This window comes from Arachis hypogaea, chromosome 20 (genome assembly GCF_003086295.3).
Source record: "Arachis hypogaea cultivar Tifrunner chromosome 20, arahy.Tifrunner.gnm2.J5K5, whole genome shotgun sequence".
Lineage (NCBI taxonomy): Eukaryota > Viridiplantae > Streptophyta > Magnoliopsida > Fabales > Fabaceae > Arachis > Arachis hypogaea.
In genome coordinates this window covers 4,877,267-4,896,710 of record NC_092055.1, presented here as the reverse complement: position 1 = coordinate 4,896,710, position 19,444 = coordinate 4,877,267, and the positions used below count along the sequence as shown (strand labels likewise).

Here is a 19,444-nt window from a genome sequence, read left to right as displayed (position 1 = left end):
TTTGTGGGTGTTAATATTTCTCATAGACGAACCACGCGAACTTTGATAAACCAATTGTTTGTTTACTTGGTGATATTGTCCAAAGAATGATGCTCCATTGAGTAAGTTTGAGATGTTGTGTAGTGCGAAAATAAATTTCTTGTGCTAAATTTGATGTTATTTGAAGAAATAGTGATAGGAGACTTATATAAGTAGTTCAAATAGTATAAAATTTGAATATTTATAACGTTAATTTTATTATGATTAATAGATTATTATGATATTTGTAACATTGATGTTTATTACATTTAATGAGTTATTTATAAAAATTAATAAATTAATTATTGGGGTTATAAATTTATTGTAATGTTTATAACGGAAAAATATAATAAATATATGGATATTGATTTTTGTAGCTTACAAATTTGGTTAGATATTATTAATTTCTAATTATTGTCATTGGTAATTTTGCAGCCTAATTTGTGTATATTTTTATTACTTGTATATTTTTTGTATATTTTATTTTTTTGCTGATTTGGAAATAATAGTTGATTTGGCAAAACTTGAGTAGTTGATTCTAAAATTTTGCCAAGTAAGCGATATTGCTGACATGACATTAGTAGGAGAAAAAAGATGTCTTAAAAGTAATATGGATAAATTTATGCATCTACTTTTATATATTAAAAATAGATAGATAGATAGAATAGATGATTGGAGAATGAGGTATTTTGCCGGGGCTTTGAAATAAATGAGCTAGAATTGTTGAATATGTTCAAGCAAATGGACAAGTTGACCAAACATTTTGCACCAGAAGCCTTTTATGTTGAACAAATCTCTTTAAACTATTACACAAAGTCACAAACCACCTTCTTGTGACTTGTATTTCTAGCATAACCATCTCTCCGGTTTCCTATGAACATAAGCAGCAAAACTAGTATATTGTAAATTTACTATACAGTGATCCACTACCGGTTCCGGCATCAATATACCTAGCCCCTAGTTGGCTAGTTGCTTTAGTGCCACGTTATATATTCCAGGAAAAATGAATCAGTAAAAAAAAAATCCTAAGCCTGTGAACCACTATTTATATTTATTTAGGCATGATCATCGAGGGGCCACCTGAGTAAAACTATGAGTAGAGCTAACATTAGGAATTATAGAGTCAGAAGTTGACTTGATCCGAGAGGATTCATCATTTGAATCCATGAAGAATCCTGGTTGTTGTAATTGACTCTCATTCAGCTGGATTTCCTTTGATAGCATGTCAACCACTTGTGTCATCAATGGCCTCCTACTTGCTGCTGACTGTGTGCAAAACAATGCAACCTTCATGTACTTCATCACCTCTTCCTCTGGAAACTCTTCCATCTCTGGATCCACAAGATCCAAATGTTTACCCTCTTCATGAAGTTGCCATGCCTGTTGCACCACATAGAAACTTGTTTAAACTTGAGACATGAAAAAAAGTAGCGTTTGTTTTGAGTTACTGAGTCAGAGACTGAGAGACTGAGACTCAGTATCATGTTTGTTGGTTCAAAGACTGGTACAAAAAATTTCTGTCTGTCTCTAAAATTTCAGTATTTCAGTACCTCCAAAAAGTAGGGACACAGGGGACTAAAATTTTTAGAAATGAAGACTGAAACTTTAATAATATTTTATACCTAAAATATCCTCATTTCAATTAATTAATTCCAATTTTATCTTTTGTACAAATTAAATTAGAGTTTCATTCTTGTTTCAATTTCTGTCTCTCATTTTGCACCAAACAGAATATTGAGATTTATTTCAATCTCTGTCTCTTAGTCTCTGTCTCTCAGGCCCGTTTGGGAAACTTTAGAAGTGGCTTTTTTTAACTTTTGACTTATGAAAAGTAGTAGTATTAATGTCGGGTGCAATTTTCAAAACCAAATTGCAACTTTCTAAAAAGCTATTTTGGAGCTTATAGAGAAGTTAAAAAAAATGACTTCTCTCATAATACTTCTATTTTTCATTACATTTCTTTAAAATAAGCACTTTTAGAGTTAAAAATTCAAACACAAAATAACTTATTTATAAGTTACTTTTAACAGAGTCATTTATTGTTTAAGTTATTTTATCAAAAGGAGCTTAATTAAGTTAGTTACCCAAACTGGGTCTCAGTCTCAGTCTCAGTCTTTTCGTTTCTGTCTCTCTTACATAGTTACATACCCATTCCAATAGGAGTTTGTTGGAGTCTCCCCAGTTACTCCTCGAGCTGCGTCTGCCGCTAATGATTTCAAGCACAAGAACACCAAAACTGTATATATCAGCTTTCATGGTTAACTGTCCACCTAATGCATATTCTGGTGCTAAGTAACCCCTATGCAAATAGAAACCAAACAAGGGTAGAGTATTAATCAGTTTCATATTCCAAGTTTATAAAACTTAAGAGATGTGATTAAGTAACATACGTTGTTCCAGCAATTTTTGTACTGATGTGAGTAATGTCGTCTGGGAATAACTTTGCCAATCCAAAATCACCAATTTTCGGATTATAATCTTTGTCGAGTAGTACATTACTAGCTTTGATGTCTCTATGTACAATATGTGGCACAATTTCCTCATGAAGAAATGCAAGACCCTTAGCAGTACCTATGCAAATAGCAGATCTTTTTCTCCAATCTAGTTTAATTCTCTTAGTCCTTGTGCCTGCAAAGAGATAGTAGAGAAAATGATTCAAAAGCTTACATGTTTCATCCTCTCTCAAATGAGTATATGTATTTGATTTCTGACTTTATAATTCAGATTTGTCAAATTTAAATTACCAAGTAATGCACTATCAAGGTTGCCATTTTCCACATACTCATAGACTAATGTGCGGCTAGGTCCTTGAATGCAGAATCCAACCAATTCAACAAGGTTTGGATGTCTAACATTTGATAATGTCTTAATTTCAGTCAAGAATTCATGAACTCCTTGCTTTGATCCAACTGAAAGGGTCTTCACTGCTACCTGTCTTCCATCTTTTAAGGTTCCCTAAGATAATCACAAATCATATTAATTCCACAATTACAAGATTTACAAGTTTAGAAGCATAGTAACCTGAATACCTGGAAAACAGTTCCAAAGCCTCCTCTTCCTATCTTACTGTTTGAATGATAATTATCAGTTGCCAATCTCAGTTCCTTATCAGAGAATTGCCTAACATTGGCTAAGGGATAGCCTTAACAACAAAAGAGAAAAAGAGAACAATCAAACACTCATCTACTTGGAGATGATGAAAATCTAAGGCTTGCCTTGGAAAATCATTAACCAATAATCAAGAAGTACACAGAAAATAGTTATCTGATCACGAATATCGTTCAAGGCCGGAAAGTATGAAGAGAAATAAGCAACAATCCCTCACCATCAATTTCATTGGGACTATGAGAAGTTATAGTTTTCTTCTTCTTTGTAGTTGAGGCTCCAAAGCAGCCACAACTCTTAATGGTCATGGTGTTGCAATCTGCATAATATTAGATACTAATATAAATCAAATTCAACTAGTAGCTATGCACTTCCAAGTGGGAAAAGAATTGCTATTTTCTTGTTCAATTTGGAGACAAAAACCTTATTTTAAAAATGTAACATGAAAAACAACTTGCATATTATAGGACAAAGGAAAAAGAAAAAAAACAGATGAGGATTAAACCCAGTTGTCACTTAAACAACTGATTTCGGCATCACAATTTTCAAGCCAAAAAGACTAAAACTTCAAGAATGAAAAAGACACAAAAGATCTCTTTAATAAAACAATGCTAAGTGTCAATTATCATAAGACAAGAGAAAGCAATAATAAGAAAACAAAAAAGGGTGTGTTCAGAGTTGAGAGACAGAGAAAGAGGATACATGGTTGATGTTAAACACAATTCAGATGGAGGCAGAGATGCAAAAACTGTTAGTTACTGAATGCAAAAGCTGAAGAAGAAAAAAAAAAAGCAGCCTTAAAGAGAAACGTGAAGAAATGAGAGAATGTGAAAGTGGTTGGTTAATATAATCCAAGTTAGTTGAGTTGGACTTTGAAAAATATAATAATAATTAAATATAAAAAAGAAATTTCAGCCGTGTTTGAAGTTGACTTTATAATGAATGGAGAAGGTAGATGGTGGATGTAGACATTGAGCATTAATTATTTGTTTGATGGTTAAAAAAGAAAATACAATTGACATAGTGAGTAGTAATTTCATATTCCACAAAGACACAAGTTTAATTTTTTTTATCACCAATGTGGATTTATTTTAGTGAAAAATCTAAAGTATCTCTACGAATATTTTGTTAGAGGTTATGATTATAATTGAGATTAATTAAACTAAACCAGAGAGATATTGATGACATTCAAGCATGATGCAGGCCCTGTTGTCAGTTCCCACTTGACTGGGCCCCAACGTTGCATAAACCAAATCTTTCTATTTGTATTTTCTTCCCGTTCCTAACTCTTTGGACCAGTGCTAATGCCGTCTCATAATAAATTATGTTACGTGTACACTAAAATCAGCCATTAAAAATTTGTCATCAGTATAAAATACATGCTAAAATATAAATATACATTAAAAAAAATTAAACTACACATATATTTATATATAAATATATTAATGACTGATTTTAGTAGATAATTTTGATGTACAAATAATATTTTTGTTTCACAATAATTCGGATAATAAAAAATATTATTTTATTAGCAACGAGCAAAAGTTAAAAGAAACAAGTTACATAAAATTTAATAATAAATAGGTTTTTAATTTTTTAATTTAAAAGTATATAAATTTTTTATTAATTAAAATATAAAAATATTTTTTTATTTTTAAAATTTTTTAATTAGAGAAATTTAGATGTGTGATATTTTTTAAAATAAAAATATTTTTATATTTTTAATTAGTGGATAATTTATTTGTTGAGATAAAGCTCAAATTTTAAGAAAAGAGATTCCTTAATACCAGTTGAAAATTTAAGCAAAATAACATTAAAAAACGAATCATAAATAACTGTTTAGTAGTGTCCAAATTTAATTATTCCATTTCGCACAACTCTTGCTTTCTCAATAAATTTTACATTCTAATCCTTCGTTAATATAGTAAAAATCCAACGTTGTTCAAAAACCCTTTTCTAATTGGATATTGCTATATCGTCACTAGGAAATAACGGAGAGCTAAAAAATGTTCTAAAATTCTGATGTAGTGATAAATATTAAATAATGAACAAATATACGCCAAAATCTGCTAAGAAAATACTATAGTGGCGTTCTTTTACACATTGAAATCGAGTGCAAATTATAAAGATTACAAAAAATACTATTAGTTTGTTTGGATTTATTACTTTCAATTGCAAATTACAAACACATCAACATTGTTATTATTCGCGGAGCTTTGTTAGGACGATGGGGCCACGGCTCTTCAAAGCTTTTGTAAGTAGTTTTATCTTAAAAAGAAACAAGTTTGTTCAATTTGATTAAAATAATATATTTTTAATTTATATATTTGGATTCAATATTCAGCTTTATCATTCTTTAAATTTTTTTTGTATGCATATATTTAAATCAATATTACATTAAATTATATTTGATTTTTCATATATTTTTATGTATTATTTTATTTTTAGAATAATAAAAATTATAGTATACTAGTAATAATATCAGTTATTAATAAAAAGTTAATATTTTATTTTAAATCAACATTACAAATTAAATATTATTGTAGTATCAACACTATTTACATTAATAAATTTTGATATTTTTATTTTATTAGAAATTTAAGATTTTATTTTGTTGTATTATATTATTTGATTGTAATGGAAAAAATACTAAAGATAATTAGTCTTGAGACTTTTGAGAGATAAATAGTATCGAAAATAAAAAATCGTTTTTGTATAATTTAAATAAAAAATCAGTTTTTAGATTTAAAAATTAATTTTTTAAATAAAAATAGATTTTTATAGACAAAAACTATTTTTTTTTCATGTCAAAAGTAATTATTTTTTTAAAATTAACTTTTTATTTAAAATCAAATTGGTTTATTACTCTAAACAAATTTTTTTGAACGAAAATCAGATTTATTTTTTTAATTTTTTTTTTTTGGTGACTCGATTTATTTTTTTAATTAGCCTTAACTATATGTAATCTTACATTTTAATTAATAAATTTAAAAATAAAATATTTATATTTATAATTTTTATTTTAATATAAATACTATTATATAATTTTTTTATTAAAATTTCCTTTCAAGCTATGCCACTGTTATCCTTACCAATTACCATACCATGGTTAACTATTTATTGGTTTAGTATTTTGTGTGTCTACGTTTCAAAAGAATCATAATTTTTTTTTTAAACGGTGGACTTTACTTCTTTGACATAATAAGTTTGAACAAAATTTTTGTAAATATATAAAACTATAGAAGGTCATATTTACAAGAAAGTTTTTATTATTTGAAAGGGAATATATACATACAGTCATATACATATTTATGAACTTACATTATCAATAATAAATTCTAGTAGATATGGCGTAGAGAATTTGTATCATCCTCGGTATGTTTGCATTAAAACCATCAACATTTTCAGAAAACGCCAAGTTTCAACTTTCAACAATGAACTTAGAATATAACCATTCAACTCTTTATGTTCTACCTTGGACTATAAGATTTACTGGCTACAGTCATAAACCCAAGCTGAATAAATATCCTCAGTTGTTATATTATTCTTTCAAATTTTTTTTGGTCGTTTGATTTGATCAGCAAGTGATGATGTTCAAACTTCAAAGTCAATAGGTTCGGCTTCTTCTTGATTTGGCAAAATACGACTATTGCGTTAATGCCATTTCTAAATATCAAATGATTAAGACTTCTCTTGACTTTGTAGTTTCATGTGAAACTACATTTAACAAAAAAATTGCCTTAATTTCTTGGGAAATATGTTAAGGTTATTACTAATAAAAATGGTTAAATTTTATATTTTGATAAAGAATAAATTATCATTTGTACCCATGAAAGATTTAAACGCTGACAAATGTACCATACCATGAAAGATGGCTTATGTGTGGGGGCACACACAACGTCTGGGGGCACACAGAAGTCATCTTCCTTCCGTAGTTACAATTGTCGTTTTATTCTTATATGAGTACATTTGTCAGCGTCTGTATCTTTTATGGGTACAAATAGTAATTTATTCTTTTGATAAATGTATAAGACTAGATACATTAGAAAACTAAATTTTGTATTTTCTATAAAAATATTATTAACTAAAATTTTAACATGTATCTTTAAGATATATATATATTAGCTAAACCATAATATAAAATATACAATACTTTTTTCATTTTTTTAAAAGATCCTTTTAGAATTAATCTTTGAATTTATCATATACTTTTATGTTATTTTTACCAACCAAACTCATTTTAGGATGAAAAAAATAAGAGAAAAATCAAAATAGTCTCTGACAATTACCTCGAAAGACAACGAGGCCCTTGAAAAAAAATCCAATTCGACTTTTGATAATTACTTCGAAAGAATAACGAGACCCATATGCAAAAAAAAAGTCAATGTTGTTTTTTTGGCACAGGGACTAATCAGTAAAAAAAAATATCAGGAACCGAATTGAGTGTTTTTTTTTTACCTTGTTGTCCTTTCGAGATAATTGTTAGGGGTCGGATGTGGTATTCACTCAAAAAATAATTATCTGCATATGTATTTAAAATTTAAAATCTGAAATATTTATACTTTTTAGGTATTATTACAATATTTCAATAATATATGTAATGTGAATTCTATGATGATCATAATTACAGAAATTTTAGCAAGATTTAAAAATTGCAGTTAAAATGAAAGTAATATTTTTTACATAAAATGATAAAAATATAAATATCTCGTGTTTCAAATAAAAAATAATAAAAAAACGTGGTACAAAGAAGTGTACTAGTTAGGTGGGGCAGAGTGAGAGAGACAAAACGCAACGTTAGAAAGAAGCTTTTGAATAAGAGAGTTACAGTGACATTGACACCACCTCATAGATTCATAGTCATACTTGCTTCTTCAATCTTCATTGCATTCTTCATTCCTGCAACTGTCAAACAAAAACTCCATTAATTCCTTGCATGCCATCCATTCCAAATTCAAATTCCAATTCCAATTCCAATTCCCTTCGATTATTCAAAACCCAAAACTTTGAAAACCTCAAAATACATTGAATCTTCTTTAATTGAAAAAGAAGCTTCCTCCCAATAACACCAAGCTTGGAATAACATTCACACCTGCTTTGCCTACCACCACATGAAACGAAAATAAAAACCTAACCCTCAAAAGAAATCACATCAAAGTTTCAACTTTTGAATCAATAAAGAAAAAATTGACACGAACCCCACTAATCTCTCCTTTCTCGCTTTCTCTACAATAGTGATATCTGTCACCTTCAATTGCGACTTTGCAGTTTGCACCACTTTACCGCATTGCAACTTTCTCTTTCGTGTGTATAAAAATCAAAGCTTTTTTGTTTGGGCCCCTTTTCCTTTTGTGGTATGAATCAAGTTGGTGGGACAAAGGGCCCAGTGGTGGAGGTCGTGGAGGACGAGGAGCCGGAGGCTGTGGCTGAGGCTCAAGAGAAGAATGAAGCAGTGGAATTGAGTGGTGAACAGAAGCAGCCACCTGTGGAGAATCCAATGGAGGAAGACCCAGTCACCACCACCCCTGCTACAGTTTTTTGCATTAGGCTTAAGCAACCAAAGTCCCATTTGCTCCACAAGATGAGTGTCCCTGAAGTTTGCCGCAATTTCAGGTATATATGCATATGCACTGCTAGATTCTATCTCAGTTCCCTGCATTTATTTCCTGGTACTCGTTGAATTTGCCTTGTTGATGTTGAACTGTTTGTAATTTGATTTTCTCATTCTTTTCCCTTGTTTTTTTGTGCCATTTAACTGGGATCACCATATCTCTAGTAAGATTAAGATTTGAGTATGTTTTTCTTTCTTCCCTTTTCAAATAATCCTTGAAAAAAAGGTAAATAAATAAAGAAGGGAGCTCAAGTAGAGATGATAGTGATACTGGATAAGTGTGTAAGTATTAAGTAATTTGCTGTGAAAATTTTCTGTGATGAAGATTTTTGTTGCTTTTAGAAGTTTCAGGCAAGCTGCAAGTTATATTGTTAAAGGATTCCGAGGTTTTGTATTATGACATCTTTTGATTTTAAATTATAAGAACTTCGTGATTTGATGCTTATGTAGTGTAGACTGTAGACTGATTTTGCAGTCTATGATTCTGTTGGTGTGAAACTGAGATTATGCTTTTGATCTCCTAAGGACCTTGTGTAGAGCGAATTTAGTTGTGTTTATTTCAGAACTGTATGTGAAAGAACTTATTGATTGCGTGTCTTTTTCGCAGTGCAGTTTCCTGGTGTGGAAAACTGAATGCTATAGCTTGTGCCTCTGAAACATGTGCTAGAATTCCCAGGTTAGTGTACACTTGTTATCCAGTGCCTGTGTTTCTCGCCTTATCTTTGATTATGTACTAAATGTTCTGTTGCCAACATGTCTATTAGTTTGGAACTTTGGATAACTGATAATCTTCTGTAATGTCTCTTGCTTTTTCTGGTCTTTTGTTTTCATAGCTCAACTGCAAATCCACCATTTTGGATCCCTATACATATTGTGATCCCAGAGAGGCCTACTGAATGTGCAGTATTCGATGTCCTAGCAGGTATTTTAATTTCATTACTTCCTTTTACCAGAGGAGTTCTACTTTTCCTATGCCAGGTCTTTGTTTGACCTTTTTATTCTTCACACAACCAAATCCGAATAATTAGCCACGCAGTAGTAGAGTTAGGACTTTTCCCTTTTCAATTGAACTGCTTTGTTTTCTTTCTATCTTTTCATCTATATGTCTATGAGAATTTGATCAGTTACACTGTATACATTCCGCAGATTCTCCTCGTGATTCTGTACAGTTTATTGAGTGGTCCCCTACTTCTTGTCCCCGTGCATTATTGATAGCTAATTTTCATGGGAGGGTAACTATTTGGACTCAACCATCTCAAGTAAGTGAGGGTTACATAAGTGGGTACTGCAATAAAAATTTATAGCACAACTTAGTAGTTTTAGTATAATAATATAGTTAGAAGTTCTCTGCCATGAGTTTTCCTATGACCATAGATTTCGTTAACATTTTCTATTCAGCTTCCTGTATGATTGAGCAGATTATCAAAATCTTTGGATGAAAAGGAGATTTGACTATATGTTATAGATTAGTCCTAGGAGGCTAATTTAATTAATTGACTTGATACTTGTGTCTGCTGGTGGGATGATACTTTTTTTCGGCCTATGTTTCAGCTTCTCTTGCTTTTCCATTCCTAATACATGCTTTGCTTGTTTGATTGATTGTTACTGTTTTCTTTGTCCTTTCAGGGGCCAGCTAATCTTGTACGTGATACTAGCTACTGGCAGCTTGAGCATGAGTGGCGACAAGATATTGCAGTTGTTACAAAGTGGCTATCAGGGGTGTCTCTGGTATGCAACTTACGTTTTCACTGTTTATAGTTTCCCTGCATTATTTTTCAAGAATTCTTATAAACATTTCAGTTACACTTTTGATGGCCTTAAATCTTATGTAGATATGTAAGGAATGAGAGGAAGATTCTAAAGAAGATTTTCTCTAAAAAATTTTTACATAAAAAGCATTTTAGAAATAATTTTACTAAAGGCAGATAGGTAATTTTTTTTAATTCTTCCAAAACTCTGATTGGGAGTTTGTATCTGTCAAGAAAAATTGAAGAGAAAGGTTTTGAGGTATTAGTGAAAATTCCATTATCCATAATTCAACCATAAAGTCATTGCACTAGCGTAAAGTTTGCACTTTAGCAAGCATGTATGTGTGTGCAGTTTAATTTTCGTTAAATTTAAATATAAATTAATTACTTTTCTGTAAAAATCAGTATAGGTGGCTTTCATCTAAGTCTAGCGGTGCTGCCAATTCGAAGTCAATATTTGAGGAAAAGTTTCTTTCACAACAGTCTCAAACCTCAGGTCAATTCTTTTCATGCCTAGTTTTATGAATTCTTTCAGTTATTCTCTTAATCTTTCATTTTACATGTTCATTTGTTTCTAATTAGTAATGAGCTCAAATACGTCATTTTTGTATATCTGACACTTAAGAGCTATTTTGATTTCAGCTAGATGGCCCAATTTTCTTTGTGTGTGTTCTGTGTTCTCATCAGGCTCGGTTCAACTTCACTGGTCACAGTGGCCTCATTGCCAGAATGCAGCACCAGCTAGATGGTTTTGCACTAGTAAAGGGCTACTGGGTTGTGGACCCAGTGGCATTATGGATGCTGATGCTATCATCACGGACAGTGGTGCCATGCATGTCGCAGGTGTGCCAATTGTGAATCCATCCACCGTTGTTGTTTGGGAGGTTATGCCTGGTCCTGGAAATGGTTTCCAAGCAACTCCGAAGACAAGTATCAATAACTGTGCCCCACCTCTTAGTCCACCAAACTGGAGCGGATTTGCCCCTTTAGCTGCCTATTTGTTTAGTTGGCAAGATTATCTGATATCTGAAGAAAAGCGAGGGAAAAAGCTAACAGACCAAAATATTGGGGATTCTATACCACTTCACTGCTCCCCAGTTTCGAATTTTTCAGCATATGTGAGTCCTGAAGCTGCAGCGCAATCTTCTGCAGCCACGACATGGGGCTCTGGTGTAACAGCAGTAGCCTTTGATCCAACTCGAGGTGGCTCCGTGATAGCTGTTGTGATAATTGAGGGTATGGACCTGATTCTGAGTTGATATTTTTTGCTATTTATTCATTCTAATAGATTCATTAAATTATTCTCTAAACAAAATTTGCATCCCCATTGAATTTTCTCTCTTAAATTAATATCAAATGATATTAGTGATACTAATGGAACTGATTCAAGTAACAAGCTATCTTTTATTCCCCCTCCTGGCCTCCTAATACTGGTGCTTCCACACACACACTATTCTCCATGAGTAAGTTGACGCTCTGGCCAAAATCAACAAAAGTAACTTACAGGAAGAACCCTTATATACATTTCTAGCCTGATCTGCATCTCTAGGTTTCATGACAATTACTGGCCACGTTCCATGTTTGTGTGAATTTTATGCCAGAGATTTCTTGTGCACTTATTATTGAGCTCAGAAATTGCTATAGAAGTACTGAAGTAGTACATGACTTATATTTATAGGACAGTACATGTCCCCTTATGATCCAGATGAGGGGCCATCAGTTACAGGGTGGAGAGTGCAACGCTGGGAATCATCTTTACAACATGTTGTCCTCCATCCAATATTTGGAAACCCTACTTCCAGTATGGGTGGACAGCCTCCTATGCAAACTGTTTGGCAGTCCAAAGTGGACCTGAGCATTCCCCCAACAAATGACTTCAAGAATCATCGAACACATGCAGTTGGAATGAAAACTAATGTGCAAAAGGTATCCGAATCTAGTTTTAAAGGCGTAACTTTTGATCCTTTTGATCTTCCAAGTGATGTTAGGACACTTGCCCGTGTTGTTTATGCTGCTCATGGTGGTGAAATTGCCATTGCTTTTCTTCGGGGTGGAGTCCACATATTTTCTGGTCCAAATTTTGCACCTGTAGACAACTATCAGATTACTGTAGGATCTGCAATTGCTGCTCCTGCGTTTTCTTCAACGAGTTGCTGTTTAGCTTCTGTTTGGCATGACACATGCAAGGATCAAACAGTATTGAAAATAATCCGGGTTCTTCCTCCTGCTATCCCAACTAGTCAAGTAAAGGCCAACTCTTCAACATGGGAGCGTGCAATTGCTGAAAGGTGATTTCTTAAATATGCAGCATAGACTGTCTTGATTTTCCCATAAATTTACCAAAACTTGTGATTTACTTCCTGTATGGATGTTTTAGGTTATTGTGCTAACGTCTGTTAGGATTAGCAGGTTTTGGTGGAGCCTTTTGGTTGGAGTTGATTGGTGGGATGCTGTGGGCTGTACACAGAGTGCGGCTGAAGATGGTATTGGTAAGGAGATACAAATTATGAAAGTCCTACTACTATTTTTCAGTTTCCTTGATGTTTGTACCAGAAATTTGAATTGAAAAGGAATCATTCAGTTTACATTTTTTTTCATATAGGCATTCTGGTTTAAAGCATCTCTATAACATTCTATTGATACCTTTTTTTTTCCAGTTTCGCTAAACAGCATTATTGCAGTCTTGGATGCAGATTTCCATTCTCTTCCTTCTGCTCAGCACAGACAGCAGTATTGTCCTGTATGTTTTTGTCAATTCTTTCCATTCGCTTTGCATGTTTTCGGATTGGCATTTATAAGTGGCTTTGTTATTGCTTTATTGGATAAACTAACTTGGTTTTGTGTAATTATTACAGAGTCTAGATAGGATAAAGTGTAGGCTACTTGAAGGAGCAAATGCTCAAGAGGTCAGGGCAATGGTTCTGGATATGCAAGCTAGGTTGTTGTTGGATATGCTTGGTAAGGGAATTGAGTCTGCTTTAATAGATCCTTCAGTTTTAGTGCCTGATCCTTGGCAAGTATCTAGTGATACACTATCGAGAATTGATGCCCAAGCTGTATCTGTTGAACCAGCACTAATGCCAAGTATTCAGGTCTTCTTTCTTTACACCTACTTACTAAATGTGACCATATATTATTACACATTTTGATTTCATCCTAATTTTCGATGGGATAACATTTCTGTAAAGCTGCTAAACTTTTTGAATGTATACTTGTAATCATTTCAATATTATGCAGGCCTATGTCGATTCTGTGCTTGATCTGGCTTCACATTTTATCACCCGGTTGCGGCGTTATGCAAGTTTCTGTCGTACATTAGCAACTCATGCTGTGACTGCAGGGACTGCTAGTAACCGAAATATTGTTCCTAGTCCTGCTGCCCAAAGTTCTGCAACTCCTGCACCTAGTCAAGGTTAGTGTCCATTGATCTTACATTAATATGTAGACCATATATAGAGGCAAAATATTTGGTGCTAATTTGTATTACTTGTCACAAAATTATCAGTGTCGTAGCCCTTGAATTTCTTTAATTATCAAATTCTTCTTAATCATCGGCTTGATGAAGAAAAGGCCTTGTTTTTCAGGAGCACAAAATGGGACTACCAGTTCTAGTGGAACCCCACAGATGCAAGCTTGGGTACAAGGTGCTATTGCCAAGATTAGTAACCCAGCTGATGGTGTGTCCAACCCAACTCCTAACCCTCCAATCACTGGTCCTCCGTCATTTATGCCCATTAGTGTTAACACAGGAACTTTTCCTGGAACACCTGCAGTTAGGCTTATCGGGGACTGTCACTTCCTTCATAGATTATGCCAACTTTTGCTCTTCTGTTTTTTCTTCCGACGAGCACAACTCCCCCGCTATGCTGGTGGTGCGCATAGAACTGCTGATGCAAATGCACAGAAACCTCAACCTAATGCTTCTGCTCCAGGCAACGTGGATGAGGTTGCAAAACCAGTGTCAACTGTAGTTAAGTCTGATGATGGTCAGACAAATCGAACTGGTCAGGTTGTGCCTGGGGCAAAAGGAACTGAAGAACCAACTTCTGGGCGGTCAAGAGTTGGTACTGGAAATGCTGGTCAAGGATATACGTTTGAGGAGGTATAAATCTGTTTTGGAAGTCACAGTAATTCTTAATATTGCTTAAGGATAGTGTTAATCTTACTAAAGGTCTCACTGCACTGTTGATGCAGGTCAAAGTTCTTTTTCTCATTCTTATGGATCTCTGTCGGCGAACTTCTGGGCTGCAACACCCGTTACCAGTTTCTCAGGTGGGAAGCAGCAACATTCAGGTTCGGCTGCATTATATTGATGGGAACTACACTGTACTGCCAGAAGTTGTCGAAGCATCCCTTGGCCCACACATGCAGGTAACTTTGTGTTTGCTCATTCAAGAGTCAGTACTTGAAGACAAATTAAACTAGATATAATTAGTATTTCGTGAACATTATGGTGATGTTATTTCCTATGACTGATTTAGTGATTAAGTAGTGTGTCAAGTTTGTGTCGGTCATGAAAAGATAATATACATGTTCTTTTTAATTTCTTTCGGGTGCATTAAAATTTGAAGTCTATTCTTAGACAAACTTGTGAATTTGATCCACCCCAAAACCAATTTAAAATTGAACTATGCAGAACATGCCCCGTCCTCGAGGTACTGATGCTGCCGGTCTTCTACTACGCGAGCTAGAACTCCACCCTCCAGCAGAGGAGTGGCATAGACGAAATATGTTTGGTGGACTTTCGTCTGATCCAAATGATGTGGGTCCTGCAAATAAACTTGTTAGTTCAAGTCCACGTGATTTGAGCTCATTGGAAAATTGTGATGTCTACCATGGAGCCCATGCCATATGGCCTCGTAAGCGCAGGATGTCTGAACGAGAAGCAGCTTTTGGGTTGAATTCTTCTGTTGGTCTGGGAGGATATCTTGGTATAATGGGATCACGAAGAGACGTCGTTACTGCATTATGGAAGACTGGGCTAGAAGGGGTCTGGTACAAGGTTCGGAAATAGATCTTGTCTCTTTGTTTATATTGTTTTCTGTCCACTTGTACATGTAACATATTTTTCACCATTAAATTCTTGTTAAGAGTATGATTCAAACATTTCATGTTGATATTACCCAATTTTTCATTTTGCTTGTATGTTGCAGTGCATAAGATGTCTGCGGCAGACCTGCGCTTTCACGTCGCCGGGTTCAACCAACCCTCCTAGTCAAAATGACCGGGAAATCTGGTGGATCAGCCGCTGGACTCATGGGTGCCCAATATGCGGCGGAACGTGGGTCCGAGTTGTATAGCCGGCTTCATTTAAAGTTTGTTAACACACAAGTTTCTCTAAAGTGAAGAAGCATTGCATATATTTATGGCTAACTAGATGTAGATGGAATGCTGACTGGAATTGTATATTAGAGAAGTTGTATATTTATTACAGGTTCATTTCTCAGTCATGTATTCGTTTTTTGGTTCCAGATCCAATTATTCTGTAGTCATTCAAGTCAAATCATGGAGATAGTTGTTTCTTCAGGGTAAATAAATAATAGCTCTTTTAAGGAAATTTTTATTTTTGGTAACATTTAAAAGTTTGAGTTGAGTTACCAATATGGCAATATCTGATGTCATTCAAGGAAAAATTATTGAAGAAATGGAGTTGAACTTCTGATTACATGCAAATTTGCTATAATTTTTTTATACTTTAATTTTGTCCCATCTTTGATGAATTGCTATATTGCAAAATGAGTTTGGCCGTTACAAAATAACTTCTCTTTACATATATTTGTGGCAATTTAGGATGTCAATTTTTAAAAGCTTTGATGTTGATCATTACTGTTAGGTAGTTTTGAATGCATTTTTTTTAACTGTTTATTCATATATATACACCCTTCAAACTGCAAAAGTAGAACCTAATGTTATTCATATTCAATCCTGAAGGAAGCAGGAATATGTACATAGATGAACCAAACAAGAAAAGTACACAAATAAAAGGGTTAAAATCAAGTGATCCCCCCATTACAATAAGTTGCTCTCAGCCAAAAGAAAAAATAAAGAAAAAGGCTTGGGTTATGTTTGATCAAATTTAGTGAATTTGGTTTAGCCCCAAGTGGCCCAATTAGCTTCACTTCCAACACGTGGCATCATTGGGTTCCTTGATTGGGAGTCAACATTGAAGTTGGCTCCACACATGACCCCCTCACTGTCAATCCTAGGCATTGCTTTCATCTTCTTTGTAGGATGCTCAAAGCTTAACAGACCATGCTCACTGTGAAACATGCACCCTGCAATTTCAACATACCAAGTAATCAATACATTGTATTATATATGTTTCATATTTGCGAACTTCTGCTTAATATTTGAAGTGCAACATGTTCTTGGGTTGTTCTTTTATCTGTTATCATCATTTTTTTAAATATTAATGTATCTAAATATAACTAGTGACAACAACATACAAGTGATTTTGCATTCTAGCTAAATTTGCATACCAGTTGGGAAGGGAGCAAAAGATTTAGCACAGCTTGCTTTGATAAGTTCCAAGTCCTCAGAAACAACTACTGATCCATCAGCTGCAATACCCCAATAGAGTCCAATCTGGCCATTAGAACCCTATATATTCAAACACAAAACAACATGTGTCAGCAAATTAGTACCACCACTACATTATCAAAATCACACATTTCCACTTTATATTTTAGAGGGCTCAGAAATTAAAGGAACATGAAAACTCACAGAAGCAACAAAAACAGTTCCATCCTTGTTGTCATAGATGACAAATCCAAAACTGCCCTCAAGTTCCTTGAGGACTTGATCAGCAGGGTATGGACCTCTATCACGGAGGGTCCTATAGGCTTCAATGATGAACATTGCCTCATTGGTTCCCTTTGATAGCCCATATTGCTTGTTCAGCATGCTAAGGTTGTGCAGGCTCCCCAAGAACACACAGTATATGTTGTCCACACCACTAAACAACCTGTCACAATGCAACATAAGTTGAAACAAACGTACACATCCTAAATCATTATGTCTTGCCATGAATTTTTTAAAGGTAGTAATTTCTCTTCTTTTTTTGAGACATACCTTTGATGAATGGAGGGCTGGTTTAGAGGGGAATAAGCTAGTAAAGCATCATTTCCAAAGTTCATGCAGAAAGCATTGGAGGAATTGTTGGACATGAAATTGTGAAGGATTTCATAAGAAAGCTTAGGCTTATTGTTTGATGAATTCAAAGAAGCAGGGCTATTAAGCTCCTTTGGTGCATTCACCAACTTCTCCTTGAAAATTCCCAACATTTTTTCTCTTTAATTTCTTGAATAAGTGTGTATATAGAAATTAGCTGCAGAGAAATTAAGAACAAGAAAACCTATGAGACTTAATTAGAACAATAAAAACATACAAAATATAATCAAGAAAATGAACAAATGTAAACACTAAAAACTAAAAAGTACCAAAAGCAGCAATGCAGATTGGTGCAGATGGAGAATGAGATTGAGATTGTGATAGATAGCCTTGGAAAACGGATAGTGATATGAAGAAAAAGTAACAATGGTTAGGTATATATAGATACAAACATGATAATGTGAAGCACTAAATTTACGGGGTTTGAAAGATTGCATCTACGTGGCAGTTATATCCAACGAAATGAACATGAAAAGTGTTATATTATATTTGTTATAGTAGTTATGACGTGCAACTTTTCTTATCTTCTTTCCTTACCAGAATATATAATTAGTAGTATCTTTTATAACAATAATAATACTTACGAGATAAAAAAATTCAGCTAAAATAGTTCAGATGCGAGTTATTACAGCCTTGATCTAAAGTATTATTAATAGAGAAATAATAGGTGGAAAATAGTAATGGTTGGATCGGATACAGCATCAGAATCGAGTCATGGACACGTGATGTGAATGTGATTATTATGGAAGGTTGAAACTTGAAACTGCAATTGCAGAAGAAACGGAATAAAGAAAAGAATAGTGTGTGGGACCCTTAAATAAAAATAAAACCTTATCTGTTTGATATGACACTGATCTGACTCAGCAAATTACAAAAGCGTGTTCTCTCATCCGCGTTTCTTGCCGCATCTGCACATTTTATATGTTACAAGTTAGAACCAACAACGACGGTCCACAATTAATTACCTAATTATGGATTACTGTTGCACTTTGAAGGTAATGATTTTTTATTTTACTTAAAAGTATGTCTTTTTCACTGTTTCAGTGTCAGAAGCAACCGTTGAATTTGTTGGCACACGCGTTTTTGGATAAAATTTTGTATGGTGGAAATTCAGGTAGAGTTAATTTTACGTAAAATTGATAATTGAGAGTCATTAGATAAAAATTCAAATTATTTATCGACTCTCATTTATTAACTTCACATAAAATTAATTTTACCTGAGTTTTTTCCATTTTACATACTTTTATTTTTATATAAAGTTGATAATTAAAGTTATTAAATTATAATTTAATTAGTCACCAAAAAAATTATAATTTAATTAAATTTGTTAAATTATTTAATAATTTTTAACTATTAACTTCACATAAAAATAATTACTAGTAAATTTTCACCTAGTAATTATCATAGAAACTAACAAAATTTCTCCTTATAATCTTAAATCATAGCTTTCTTTGTTAATTATCTTGGTATTCATATTTTATTCGTCTATAAAAGCATTTTCTTTTCTTTAATATCTCATATACGAACACAGTAACAACCTCTTTTGAAGAAAATGACTTTTGAACAACAACATATTCATAAAGAAGGAAATGAAGTACACACCACCGACTAAATTGAAAACAAATTTCTTAAAATATAAGTATAAAAAAATATTTTTTAATTAGTTAATATTAACTAATTTTTTTATCATAAAATTATTTTTTAACTTTAATTTTTAAATTTAAAATTTAATAGAATTTAAAATAAAAAAAACTGATATTAACTAAAAATTTACTTCCAAATGAAACAATGC

The 19,444-nt window shown here is 33.1% G+C and overlaps 3 protein-coding genes across 7 annotated transcripts; 1 reads left to right on the top strand and 2 right to left on the bottom strand.

Moving 5' to 3' along the window:
- Positions 1-768: 768 nt before the first annotated feature.
- Positions 769-3,970, bottom strand: LOC112782465 (cold-responsive protein kinase 1). The gene is made up of 7 exons (XM_025824855.2): positions 3,826-3,970; positions 3,344-3,442; positions 3,048-3,160; positions 2,763-2,973; positions 2,409-2,646; positions 2,167-2,317; positions 769-1,398 (listed from the first exon to the last, which is right to left on the bottom strand). The coding sequence occupies exons 2-7, from the start codon at positions 3,429-3,431 to the stop codon at positions 1,084-1,086; spliced, it is 1,116 nt and encodes a 371-aa protein (XP_025680640.1). The 5' UTR covers positions 3,432-3,442; positions 3,826-3,970; the 3' UTR covers positions 769-1,083.
- Positions 3,971-7,898: 3,928 nt separating this feature from the next.
- LOC112784741 (mediator of RNA polymerase II transcription subunit 16) lies at positions 7,899-16,175 on the top strand. 5 transcript variants are annotated; one of them, XM_025828055.2, is made up of 16 exons: positions 7,899-8,736; positions 9,342-9,410; positions 9,568-9,656; positions 9,881-9,993; positions 10,361-10,462; positions 10,893-10,978; positions 11,125-11,718; positions 12,161-12,770; positions 12,892-12,971; positions 13,140-13,222; positions 13,338-13,574; positions 13,720-13,894; positions 14,067-14,584; positions 14,677-14,853; positions 15,119-15,484; positions 15,636-16,175. In XM_025828055.2, the coding sequence occupies exons 5-16, from the start codon at positions 10,407-10,409 to the stop codon at positions 15,780-15,782; spliced, it is 3,129 nt and encodes a 1,042-aa protein (XP_025683840.1). In that variant the 5' UTR covers positions 7,899-8,736; positions 9,342-9,410; positions 9,568-9,656; positions 9,881-9,993; positions 10,361-10,406; the 3' UTR covers positions 15,783-16,175. The 5 variants fall into 5 exon arrangements, with proteins under 5 accessions (XP_025683840.1, XP_072086870.1, XP_025683837.1 ...); XM_025828052.3 differs by having other exon boundaries at positions 7,917-8,736; positions 10,888-10,978; XM_072230770.1 differs by having other exon boundaries at positions 7,964-8,736; positions 9,347-9,410.
- A 196-nt stretch (positions 16,176-16,371) lies between these two features.
- LOC112784742 (stem-specific protein TSJT1) lies at positions 16,372-18,544 on the bottom strand. Its single transcript, XM_025828056.2, has 5 exons — positions 17,922-18,544; positions 17,554-17,809; positions 17,206-17,446; positions 16,962-17,082; positions 16,372-16,757 (listed from the first exon to the last, which is right to left on the bottom strand). The coding sequence occupies exons 2-5, from the start codon at positions 17,763-17,765 to the stop codon at positions 16,573-16,575; spliced, it is 759 nt and encodes a 252-aa protein (XP_025683841.1). The 5' UTR covers positions 17,766-17,809; positions 17,922-18,544; the 3' UTR covers positions 16,372-16,572.
- Between the last annotated feature and the right edge of the window lie 900 nt (positions 18,545-19,444).

What these genes read in the sequence shown, in the direction of transcription:
- LOC112784741 (XM_025828052.3), top strand. Translation starts at nt 8,480, where the DNA reads ATGAATCAAGTTGGTGGGACAAAGGGCCCAGTGGTGGAGGTCGTGGAG. An exon ending in GAAGTTTGCCGCAATTTCAG is followed by an intron (nt 8,737 to 9,341) that starts GTATATATGCAT and finishes TCTTTTTCGCAG; the next exon opens with TGCAGTTTCCTGGTGTGGAA. An exon ending in TGCGGCTGAAGATGGTATTG is followed by an intron (nt 12,972 to 13,139) that starts GTAAGGAGATAC and finishes TTTTTTTTCCAG; the next exon opens with TTTCGCTAAACAGCATTATT.
- LOC112782465 (XM_025824855.2), bottom strand. Translation starts at nt 3,431, where the DNA reads ATGACCATTAAGAGTTGTGGCTGCTTTGGAGCCTCAACTACAAAGAAG. An exon ending in CCTTGATAGTGCATTACTTG is followed by an intron (nt 2,647 to 2,762) that starts GTAATTTAAATT and finishes ATCTCTTTGCAG; the next exon opens with GCACAAGGACTAAGAGAATT. An exon ending in ACAAACTCCTATTGGAATGG is followed by an intron (nt 1,399 to 2,166) that starts GTATGTAACTAT and finishes GTGGTGCAACAG; the next exon opens with GCATGGCAACTTCATGAAGA.
- LOC112784742 (XM_025828056.2), bottom strand. Translation starts at nt 17,765, where the DNA reads ATGTTGGGAATTTTCAAGGAGAAGTTGGTGAATGCACCAAAGGAGCTT. An exon ending in GAACTGTTTTTGTTGCTTCT is followed by an intron (nt 17,083 to 17,205) that starts GTGAGTTTTCAT and finishes TTGAATATATAG; the next exon opens with GGTTCTAATGGCCAGATTGG. An exon ending in TTTTGCTCCCTTCCCAACTG is followed by an intron (nt 16,758 to 16,961) that starts GTATGCAAATTT and finishes TTGAAATTGCAG; the next exon opens with GGTGCATGTTTCACAGTGAG.